Source organism: Oncorhynchus mykiss, chromosome 16, assembly GCF_057628025.1.
Source record: "Oncorhynchus mykiss isolate SJ-2025 chromosome 16, ASM5762802v1, whole genome shotgun sequence".
NCBI classification, from domain to species: Eukaryota; Metazoa; Chordata; class Actinopteri; order Salmoniformes; family Salmonidae; genus Oncorhynchus; species Oncorhynchus mykiss.
In genome coordinates this window covers 62,177,501-62,190,000 of record NC_143037.1, presented here as the reverse complement: position 1 = coordinate 62,190,000, position 12,500 = coordinate 62,177,501, and the positions used below count along the sequence as shown (strand labels likewise).

The window sequence follows — 12,500 nt, the reverse complement described above, 5'->3', positions numbered from 1 at the left end:
TGTTAGAAGAACTGTCCACGTTTACTTTCGTCAGCCAACAAGATGAGTAGGCCTAACGAACAGCAAAAGCACTAGCCTATGTCAATCTAATATCTCCCATTGTGCAAACGTCGACCTATTCTGTCCGAGAAAGAAATATTCCAAACATAGTCTGGGACAGTTGTGGGATGCGATAGCTCCCAAATTAATACAAAAAAACTTTCAAAAGCCATGAGGCTGATGCAACAGATCAGAACGTTTAGCTTAACATGTTGACAAACTATTAGGCTATTTCTTCACATTAGAAGCGCAGCAATGTTCACATGTCAGCAGGCTATAAGCTCGAATGTTCCAAAATGCAATCAATTAGCAGGAAAACACCATTCTCAAAAGTGACTGCAAATGCAATTATTCATGTAATGCTTTATTATAAATGCTCATTTTTACGGTGAAAATGATCTTCCCCAAACTTGAAACTCACGCGCCACCTATGTACAGTGAGTAAAGTATTCAGGCCTTTTGACCTTTTCCACATTTTGTTATGTTAACAGCCTTATTCTAAAATGGATTAAATAAAAACAATTTCTCATCAATCTACACACAATACCCCATAATGACAAAGTGAAAACAGATTTTTAGAATTTTTTTCACATTTATTAAATATAAAAACCAGAAATACCTTATTTACATAACTATTCAGAGCTTTTGCTATGAGACTCGAAATTGAGCTCAGGTGCATCCTGTTTCCATTGATCATCCTTGAGATGTTTCTACAACTTGATTGGAGTCCACCTGTGGTATATTCAATTGATTGGACATGATTTGGAAAGGCACACACTTGTCTATATAAGGTCCCACAGTTGACAGTGCATATCAGAGCAAAAATCAATCCGTAGAGCTCAGAGACAGGATTGTGTTGAGGCACTCCACTAATCAGGCCTTTATGGTAGAGTGGCCAGACGGAAGCCACTCCTCAGTAAAAGGCACATGACAGCCCGCTTGAAGTTGTCAAAAGGCACCTAAAGGAATCTCAGACCATGAGAAACAATATTCTCTGGTCTGATGAAACCAAGATAGAACTCTTTGACTTGAATGCCAAGCGTCACGTATGGAGGAAACCTGGCAGCATCCCTACGGTGAAGCAGGGTGGTGGCAGCATCATGCCATAAGGAGGTTTAAGGAGGGACTGGGAGACTAGTCCGGATCAAGGGAAAGGTGAAAGGAGCAAGGTACAGAGAGATCCTTGATGAAAATCTACACAGGACCTCAGACTGGGGCCAAGGTTCACCTTCCAACAGGACAACGACCCTAAGCATACAGCCAAGACAACGCAGGAGTGGCTTTGGGGCAAGTCTCTGAATGTCCTTGAGTGGCCCATCCAGAGCCTGAACCCAATCGAACATCTCTGGAGAGACCTGAAAACAGCTGTGCAGCGACGCTCCCCATCCAACCTGGCAGAGCTTAAGAGGTTTTGCAGACAAGAATGGGATAAACTTCACAAATACAGGTGTGCCAAGCTTGTAGCATCATACCCAAGAAGACTGAAGGCTGTAATCGCGGCCAAAGGTGCTTCAACAAAGTTCGGAGTAAAGGGTCTGAATACTTATGTAAATGTCATATTACATTTTTTATTTAAAAAAATGCTAAAAACCTGTTTTTGCTTTGTCATTATGGGGTATTGTGTATAGATTGAAGAGGGAGCAAAAAAATGAATGAATTTTAGAATAAGGCTGTAACGTAACAAAATGTGGAAAAAGTCAAGGGGTCTGAATACTTTCCGAATGCAATGTATGCCAGTTAGGCTCTACACTGGTTGTGAAGCGGATTCATTTGCTTAATTTTAAGAAGATATTTTCCCAGTTTAGTTGTAGGGCTAGGGCTAGGCTACATTAGGTGTGATACAAACCTTATCAACATACAGGCCTATGGGCTAGGCTACATGAGGTGTGATACTAACCTTGTCAACATACAGGCCTATGGGCTAGGCTACATGAGGTGTGATACAAACCGTATCAACATACAGGCCTATGGGCTAGGCTACATGAGGTGTGATACAAACCTTGTCAACATACAGGCCTATGGGCTAGGCTACATGAGGTGTGATACAAACCTTATCAACATACAGGCCAATGGGCTAGGCTACATGAGGTGTGATACAAACCGTATCAACATACAGGCCTATGGGCTAGGCTACATGAGGTGTGATACAAACCGTATCAACATACAGGCCTATGGGCTAGGCTACATGAGGTGTGATACAAACCGTATCAACATACAGGCCTATGGGCTAGGCTACATGAGGTGTGATACTAACCTTGTCAACATACAGGCCTATGGGCTAGGCTACATGAGGTGTGATACAAACCGTATCAACATACAGGCCTATGGGCTAGGCTACATGAGGTGTGATACAAACCGTATCAACATACAGGCCTATGGGCTAGGCTACATGAGGTGTGATACAAACCTTATCAACATAAGGTTAGGGCTAGGCTACATGGGCTAGGCTACATGAGGTGTGATACAAACCTTATCAACATACAGGCCTATGGGCTAGGCTACATGGGCTAGGCTACATGAGGTGTGATACAAACCGTATCAACATACAGGCCTATGGGCTAGGCTACATGAGGTGTGATACAAACCTTATCAACATACAGGCCTATGGGCTAGGCTACATGAGGTGTGATACAAACCTTATCAACATACAGGCCTATGGGCTAGGCTACATGAGGTGTGATACTAACCTTGTCAACATACAGGCCTATGGGCTAGGCTACATGAGGTGTGATACAAACCGTATCAACATACAGGCCTATGGGCTAGGCTACATGAGGTGTGATACAAACCGTATCAACATACAGGCCTATGGGCTAGGCTACATGAGGTGTGATACAAACCTTATCAACATAAGGTTAGGGCTAGGCTACATGGGCTAGGCTACATGAGGTGTGATACAAACCTTATCAACATACAGGCCTATGGGCTAGGCTACATGGGCTAGGCTACATGAGGTGTGATACAAACCGTATCAACATACAGGCCTATGGGCTAGGCTACATGAGGTGTGATACAAACCTTATCAACATACAGGCCTATGGGCTAGGCTACATGAGGTGTGATACAAACCTTATCAACATACAGGCCTATGGGCTAGGCTACATGAGGTGTGATACAAACCTTATCAACATACAGGCCTATGGGATAGGCTACATGAGGTGTGATACAAACCTTGTCAACATACAGGCCTATGGGCTAGGCTACATGAGGTGTGATACAAACCTTATCAACATTCAGGCCTATGGGCTAGGCTACATGAGGTGTGATACAAACCTTGTCAACATACAGGCCTATGGGCTAGGCTATATGAGGTGTGATACAAACCGTATCAACATACAGGCCTATGGGCTAGGCTACATGAGGTGTGATACAAACCTTATCAACATACGGGCTAGGCTACATGAGGTGTGATACAAACCTTATCAACATACAGGCCTATGGGCTAGGCTACATGAGGTGTGATACAAACCTTGTCAACATACAGGCCTATGGGCTAGGCTACATGAGGTGTGATACAAACCTTATCAACATACAGGCCTATGGGCTAGGCTACATGAGGTGTGATACAAACCTTATCAACATACGGGCTAGGCTACATGAGGTGTGATACAAACCTTATCAACATACAGGCCTATGGGCTAGGCTACATGAGGTGTGATACAAACCTTATCAACATTCAGGCCTATGGGCTAGGCTACATGAGGTGTGATACAAACCTTGTCAACATACAGGCCTATGGGTTAGGCTACATGAGGTGTGATACAAACCGTATCAACATACAGGCCTATGGGCTAGGCTACATGAGGTGTGATACAAACCTTATCAACATACGGGCTAGGCTACATGAGGTGTGATACAAACCGTATCAACATACAGGCCTATGGGCTAGGCTACATGAGGTGTGATACAAACCTTATCAACATACAGGCCTATGGGCTAGGCTACATGAGGTGTGATACAAACCGTATCAACATACAGGCCTATGGGCTAGGCTACATGAGGTGTGATACAAACCGTGTCAACATACAGGCCTATGGGCTAGGCTACATGAGGTGTGATACAAACCTTATCAACATACAGGCCTATGGGCTAGGCTACATGAGGTGTGATACAAACCTTGTCAACATACAGGCCTATGGGCTAGGCTACATGAGGTGTGATACAAACCGTATCAACATACAGGCCTATGGGCTAGGCTACATGAGGTGTGATACAAACCGTATCAACATACAGGCCTATGGGCTAGGCTACATGAGGTGTGATACAAACCTTATCAACATACAGGCCTATGGGCTAGGCTACATGAGGTGTGATACAAACCTTATCAACATACAGGCCTATGGGCTAGGCTACATGAGGTGTGATACAAACCTTATCAACATACAGGCCTATGGGCTAGGCTACATGAGGTGGGTGACTATGATTTTAAAAAGTTGCTAAAAAAGGGGATGCACTGTTTCTTGCCTTTCTGCACACGCTGGGCATCATTCACAAGTGAAAATACATCATTCATAAGGGAGAGGCTAATATTGTCACCCATCAGACTATTCTTAATTTAATCTTGTCTTTACATATGGTAAATAATATGTGTGTGAAATTAGTTTTGATTTAGAATGGACCATTATCATGCACCTGTCTAGGAACAGGGGCAGGGTGAAAAATACATAAATAGCGAATGGAGGACGCTTTTCCCGTGGATAATTTTTATGGCAATCAGATAGGCTATACTCCTGCTGTAAAGCGAAGAAATGTGATTCATATTAGGGAAGTTGAGAAATAAATATAGTCGGCCTAGCCTATAGAAAGCTCATGGGCTCTCATGAAGTGTTTGATTCGATTTTGAATACATTTGCATTGATGTCAGAGTGATTAGAGGGACAATAGAGCAGGCAATTAGCATGTTTGGTAGGTTACTAATGACCATCAGCAGTATCAGAGCTTGAATAAGCCTAGTTATCGTGACTAAATGGTCACATGGAATTTGACTGCGGTCATGACTCGTGACTGCCTGTGTGGCGATAATACGGTCACCGTAACAGCCCAACCTGGCCAAGGCTGGCCACTGGCAGCAGTTGAGAGGCGGCAGGGTAGCCTAGTGGTTAGAGCGTTGGACTAGTAACCGGAAGGTTGCGAGTTCAAACCCCCGAGCTGACAAGGTACAAATCTGTCGTTCTGCCCCTGAACAGGCAGTTAACCCACTGTTCCCAGGCCGTCATTGAAAATAAGAATTTGTTCTTAACTGACTTGCCTGGTTAAATAAAGGTAAAATAAAAATAAAAAAATAAAAATTATGCTTAGTAAGTGTGACTCACAAAACACACAGACTGAGTAGTGATCACTCACTCATTCACTCACTCACTCACTCACTCACTCACACACACACACACAAACATGGTGGTGACACACGGCTTCGGTAATGTATAGCCTGAAGGGGTGAAACGGTGGGAAACGGTGGGAGTGTGAGAGGAGAGGAGAGTGGAAAGGGGGGAGAGGAGGGGGAGCTGAGGAGAGAGGGAGAGGGGTGAGGAGAGGAGGGAGGAGAGAAGGGAGGAGAGGAGGGAGAGGGGAGAGGAGGGGGGAACGAAGGAGGGTCAGTCTGAAGGCCACATAATGTCTGAGCATAGATAAATAGGGATGAATAGAGAAAGAGAAATGGAGGGAGAGAGGAAAGGAGGGAGGAAGATGGCCATGAGTCAGGGATGTGTCTGTGGAAAGATGTGTAGGAGGAGGGGAGGTTTGTTGGAGGACACAGACAGTTGTGTGGGTGAGACCAGGGTAAGTGTGTAAGGGGCGAGGGATGGGTTTGGGAAGGGCAGAACAGGAGGGAGGAGAGAAGGGAAGAGGGGAGAAGGGAGGGGAAGAAGGGAAATTGCAACGTTAGGGTTGTGGGGTTCGATTCCCATTACGAAAAAGTTTTTAAAAATGTTTGCACTTGCTACTATACGTCCCCCTGAATAAGAATGTCTGCTAAATAACTAAAAAGTAAATGTAATGTACTAAGGTGGCAGTGGAGAGATTGACATATTGCAGGGACCATCCATCTAGATGAATGAGAAGAGTTTGGTATGTGTGGGAGTGATTAGGGACAGTTCGAAATTTGCTGGGGTAGGTGGTCCAAACTAGGGGAGGGTTGTCTAACTTGTTTTTTTGCTTTGGGGAAGGTTGTGTGTTTTTCTTATTGGGCACAGGGGAGGGTAGTGCATCTTTTCCCTGGTTTATATTCACTCTTTTGCAGGTTTTACTATATCATTTATTCCTTCCTTGTAACGTGTACGCTGGGAGTCGGGAAGCAAGTTCAGGGAGTGTATTTAATAACTAAATGAACATAGAACAAGTTCAGGAAGTGTATTTAATAACTAAATGAACATAGAACTAAACAAGAAACACGGGTAGCGTACAGACATTTATTTTTGTCGTTACTTTTACCCCTTTTTCTCCACAATTTTGTGGTATCCAATTGGTAGTTAGTCTTGTCCCATCGCTGCCGTGCATCCTCCAAAACACGACCCCGCCAAGCCGCACTGCTTCTTGACACACTACTCACTTAACCTGGGAGCCAGCCACACCAATGTGCCGGAGGAAACACCTTGCACCTGTCGACCGTGTCAGCGTGCACTGCGCCCGTACAGACATGAACACTGGAACAGAAACAAGAACTCCTGGGGAAGGAACCAAAGGGAGTTAAAGTTATAGAGAAGATAATCAGGAAGGTGATGAAGTCCAGGTGAGTCTGATGAGGCGCTGGTGAGTGTAACGATGGTCACAGGTGTGCGTAATAATGAGCAGCCTGGTGACCTAAAGCACCGGATAGGGAGTATCCGTGACAATCCTAGCAAATTGTCCTCATCTGCTTACATGCGCCTCCCCTATATCAAGATATTTTGGTACTTCCCTTATGCACTACGCTTTTCCACATGCTAACGTTTACTATACCATACCACAGTACAATATAGTCTACCAGTCTAACTGTCTATCCTGCCCTCTATACACCATTCATAGTGAATAGTGGTAGGTGGATCATTGGTGACCGGCCGCCTTGATTCAGTCTTAAGTAGCAACATTTGAAATTGTGTTTTTTACATTGGACAAAAGCAGAGACACAGAGTTACAAAATGGTACATCATACACTGCATTTGAGGCACAATGGAAAAGTAATTCTGCTTTGAAAGTTGATAAACTTGTAACCTGACTTTTGAGAAAATTACCTTTGAATGTTTTGGTACCCACTGGAGAGATCTTCTTTGTCTGCACCCATTCAGCATCATTTACACCCTCTTAAGCCTTAGCCCCACCGATCTCTTTAAGGGTTGACCCGAGCGCTCTGTCCTAACAACAGCAGTCAAGAACCCAAGCTAACTGGTTAACTTTGGCTAGCTTGCTAGCTACTCCCAGACACAAATGAGAGAACAGCTCACTAACTATTTTACTCGCCCTAGCAGAGCTGGTTAGGCAATTTTTATGTTATCCAGAGTGACTGCAACTGTGCTGCTGGCAACAATGTACGCTTTTTTGCCAATGTTTACTGACACCGGACATATTCAACGGATGTTGAGCATTCGTTATTTTGCGCTCTGGCAGACTCAAACTAGAGGGCTCTGAAATCGGAGTAGATAGCCATTTACCAGCTACGTCTATCAACAGTTGTCGCAGTGACATTCTATTGAAATGGTTACTTGCACAGTGGAGTCTTTTGCAAGCTAGGTAAACAATGAACAATAATCCCAACTCAGGACGTTACTACCCTGCCTGAATCTGCAGGTAGCTAACCAACAAGGTTCAATGTTAGCTAGCTAACATTAGGCTATAACTAGCAAAGCAAAAGGCACTGAGATATGAATAATAAGATCATACATGTAATGTTAGCTAGCGAGCCAGCCAGCTAACATTAGCTAGCTGGCTAACAATACACTTTAACTTGAAATGGAAACAACTTTCTGTCAAAATTAGAAACGTGTAATATCTGAAAATGTAGCTAGCTAGACTTTATTACCCGTATACATCATGGATGGATGCTACTCCCTGTCACGGATGCCATCGTTGCCCTTAGTTTGATGATGTAATCCAAAGGCAGGGGTTTTCTCCATCTCCTTAGCTATCATACTCTAATTAAACTGATTTCAAAACTCGGTCCTCCAGAAAGTGGAGAGCAACACTTATGCAGTTCTACTACGCGATGTATATATATATTTTATTTTTTTTAATGCCGCATTAGACAGGATTACCTACACATACTGACCAGTTCAAATAGACAGACGCGTGCTATATGGCAGACCAATCCGAACCCATCTCTTGGCATGTCCAGCCCACTCATTATCTAAGACAATCATGGCTAGCGGGAAGGTTGCTGCCTTTTTCTCTGGTTAAACCAACTAGACTCGTAATTTAACAATTTTATTTTGATCTACAGTTGGCATACAAGTTTGTTATTAAGAAACATGAAAGTTCACATGTTCCAGAATGCATTTCTGCCAGAAAAAAATGCACGAAAAAAGTTTACGTTCAAATGGCTCTCTTGTGAAGTGTGACACGCGACATATGCCTAGTTTCCTGAAACGAGTCACATTTGTCCAGATCTGCAATAGGCTAACTAGTAATCATATCACATATAAAAGCATTCAAATCTGCATACATTTTCAATATGAATCCACAAGAATTGTGGATTCCATTGAGCAGGAAAGAACAGTGAAGACATGAAACACTGAGCTCAAAAGGCTCCCCGATTGATCTTGTTTAGGGACAATACAATTATCCTACCTAGACTAGCCTACAACACACAATGCAATGAATAATTGCATTATTGTTTTCAAGTGAGTACAAAATTGTACTCTAGGATAAGTGGCGATTTTAGCATGTAAATCTTGGTTTGCAAACTCCACAAAAATGCAAAGCCACTGCACAACAGTACATTAACAATACATTAATTGCACTGTAACGGTGCCAAACAGTGCCCATAAATTGTTAGGGCCTACATAAAGCTGTCCCGACAGCAGAGCTTTCCTTTCAGCTCCATGGAGTAAATCCTTACCACCGCTACACCTGGCTATCAGCGGAGCCTCGTCTGGCAGCTAAACAGTTAATTCAGACTCATTTACTGACTTTTTAAAAGCTAAACCGTTAATTCAGACTCATTTACAGACTTTTTAAAACCATAGTTGATATTGCTGGCTTGCTTAAACAAATGTGGTTTCTACTGACTCCTTGTGGATTTGTGTAAGTCTATAAGAACCTCATTGTCCTTCAATAAGGATAATAATAACGAAAACCAACATGAGTTTTGACTTTTGAATTATACACAAACATTATTACATTTATGTTCAGTAAATTCATAATGTTTGTTCTTATATGATTAAAACCTGTTGCGACGAGCAATCCCGTATCCGGGAGCGTAATTATAGGCTCAAGCTCATTACCATAACGCAACGTTAACTATTCATGAAAATCGCAAATGAAATGAAATAAAAATATTGGCTCACAAGCTTAGCCTTTTGTTAACAACACTGTCATCTCAGATTTTCAAAAAATGCTTTTCAACCATAGCTACACAAGCATTTGTGTAAGAGTATTGATAGCTAGCATAGCATTAAGCCTAGCATTCAGCAGGCAACATTTTCACAAAAACAAGAAAAGCATTCAAATAAAATCATTTACCTTTGAAGAACTTCGGATGTTTTCAATGAGGAGACTCTGTTAGATAGCAAATGTTCAGTTTTTCCAAAAATATTATTTGTGTAGGAGAAATCGCTCCGTTTTGTTCATCACGTTTGGCCAAGAAAAAAACCCGAAAATTCAGTCATTACAACGCCAAACTTTTTTCCAAATTAACTCCATAATATCGACAGAAACATGGCAAACGTTGTTTAGAATCAATCCTCAAGGTGTTTTTCACATATCTATTCGATGATAAATCACTCGTGGCAGTTTGGTTTCTCCTCTGAACAAAATGGAAAAAATGCACGCACCTGGAGATTACGCAATCGTTTCGACGGAGGACACCGAGCGGACACCTGGTAAATGTAGTCTCTTATGGTCAATTTTCCAATGATATGCCTACAAATACGTCACAATGCTGCAGACACCTTGGGGAAACGACAGAAAGTGTAGGCTCATTCCTTGCGCATTCACAGCCATATAAGGAGACATTGGAACAAGGCGCATTCAAAATCTGGGGCACTTCCTGTATGAAATGTCATCTTCGTTTCGTCTGTAACATTAGTTCTGTGGCACTCACAGACAATATCTTTGCAGTTTTGGAAACGTCAGAGTGTTTTCTTTCCAAAGCTGTCAATTATATGCATAGTCGAGCATCTTTTCGTGACAAAATATCTTGTTTAAAACGGGAACGTTTTTGATCCAAAAATGAAATACTGCCCCCAGAGGTTCAAGAGGTTAACACTCTAAGTAGCTCTACGTTTAAACGAGCTGCAACAAGGTAGGCCTATTCATTCAGCACTTTCAAAATGGACACTGACAAAAATTCAGATCGATCTAGACAGAGAGCAAGAGAGGTGGTTAGCCTACCATTTGAAGTTTTTTTATTAGGCCTACAGTGGCTTGCAAAAGTATTCACCCCCCCCTAGAATTTTTCCTAGTTTGTTGCCTTACAACTTGGAATTAAAATAGATTTTTGGGGGGTCTGTATCATTTGATTTACACAATATGCGTACGACTTTGAAGATGCAAAATATTTTTTATTGTTAAACAAACAAGAAATAACACAAAAAAAATGAAAACTTGAGCGTGCATAACTATTCACCCCCTCAAAGTCAATACTTTGTAGAGCCACCTTTTGCAGCAATTACAGCTGCAAGTCTCTTGGGGTATGTCTTTATAAGCTTGGCACATCTAGCCACTGGGATATTTTCCCAAGCAATATCTGCCCAAGCAATGGCTGTTTTCTGGCCATTCTTCCGTAAAGCCCAGCTCTGTGGAGTGTACAGCTTTAAGTGGTCCTATGGACAGATACTCCAATCTCCACTGTGGAGCTTTGCAGCTCCTTCAAGGTTATCTTTGGTCTCTTTGTTGCCTCTCTGATTAATGCCCTCCTTGTCTGGTCCGTGAGTTTTGGTGGGCGGCCCTCTCTTGGCAGATTTGTTGTGGTGCGATATTCTTTCAATTTTTTAATAATGGATTTAATAGTGCTCCATGGGATGTTCAAAGTTTCTGATATTTTTTTATAACCCAACCCTGATCTGTACTTCTCCACAAATTTGTCCCTGACCTGTTTGGAGCGCTCCTTGGTCTTCATGGTGCCGCTTGCTTGGTGGTGCCACTTGCTTTGTGGTGGTGCAGACTCTGGGGCCTTTCAGAACAGGTGTATCTATACTGAGATCATGTGACAGATCATGTGACACTTAGATTGCCCACAGATGGACTTTATTTAACTAATTATGTGACTTGTGAATGTAATTGGTTGCACCAGATCTTATTTAGGGGCTTCATAGCAAAGAGGGTGAATATGTATGCACACTTTTCCAATTTTTTTTTTAAATTTTTTTTTTTATTTCATTTCACCAATTTGGACTATTTGGTGTATGTCCATTACATGAAATCCAAATAAAAATACATTTAAATTACAGGTTGTAATGCAACAAAATAAGAAAAAGGCCAAAGGGGATGAATACTTTTGCAAGGCACTGTATCTAAGTCTTTACTGTGTTGTAGTGTCAACAAATTGCATATCTGCTTTCACTGGACATCAGTTTTAGAAAACTATCACAAATAAACAGCACAACACGGAAGCGTTAATTATCACTTAGCAACGGCTATGGAGCAGAAAGTGCCGCTCTTGAAACCATTTATACATGGTTTTGGCCCTGTGTTCTGGGATGAGACTGAGAGTTGTCTTAGGTGTTCTAAACTGTATGTAACTTAATGTCCTGTGACCCTCTGGTGTCCTTCCAGGTTTTGCAGAGCTACAGACAGACATGACAGACCTGACCAAGGAGTTGAACCGCAGCCAGGGAATCCCCTTCCTGGAGTACAAACAGTTTGTCACACGCACCTTCTTCCCCAAGGTGAGTCAGTTAATCACACACACACATACACACCGACCTTCTTCCCCAAGGTGAGTCAGTTAATCACACACACACCTCTTCTTCCCCAAGGTGAGTCAGTTAATCACACACACACACACCACTTCTTCCCCAAGGTGAGTCAGTTAATCACACACACACACACCTCTTCTTCCCCCAAGGTGAGTCAGTTAATCACACACACACACACACACACACACACACACACACACACACACACACACACACACACACACACACACACACACACACACACACACACACACACACACACACACACCTCTTCTTCCCCAAGGTGAGTCAGTTAATCACACACACGCACACCTCTTTTTCCCCAAGGTGAGTCAGTTAATCACACACACACACACCTTCTTCCCCAATGTGAGTCAGTTAATCACACACACCCACACCTCTTCTTCCCCAAGGTGA

The 12,500-nt window shown here is 42.6% G+C and overlaps 1 protein-coding gene across 1 annotated transcript in view; it reads left to right on the top strand.

Annotated features, from left to right (window-relative positions):
• plxnd1 (plexin D1) overlaps positions 1 to 12,500 on the top strand; it is a 124,195-nt gene that overhangs the window by 83,101 nt on the left and 28,594 nt on the right. The window contains exon 22 of the mRNA XM_036947420.2: positions 11,941 to 12,053. Within this exon, the coding sequence (XP_036803315.2) occupies positions 11,941 to 12,053 (113 nt within the window). The remainder of the gene's footprint in view (positions 1 to 11,940; positions 12,054 to 12,500) is intronic.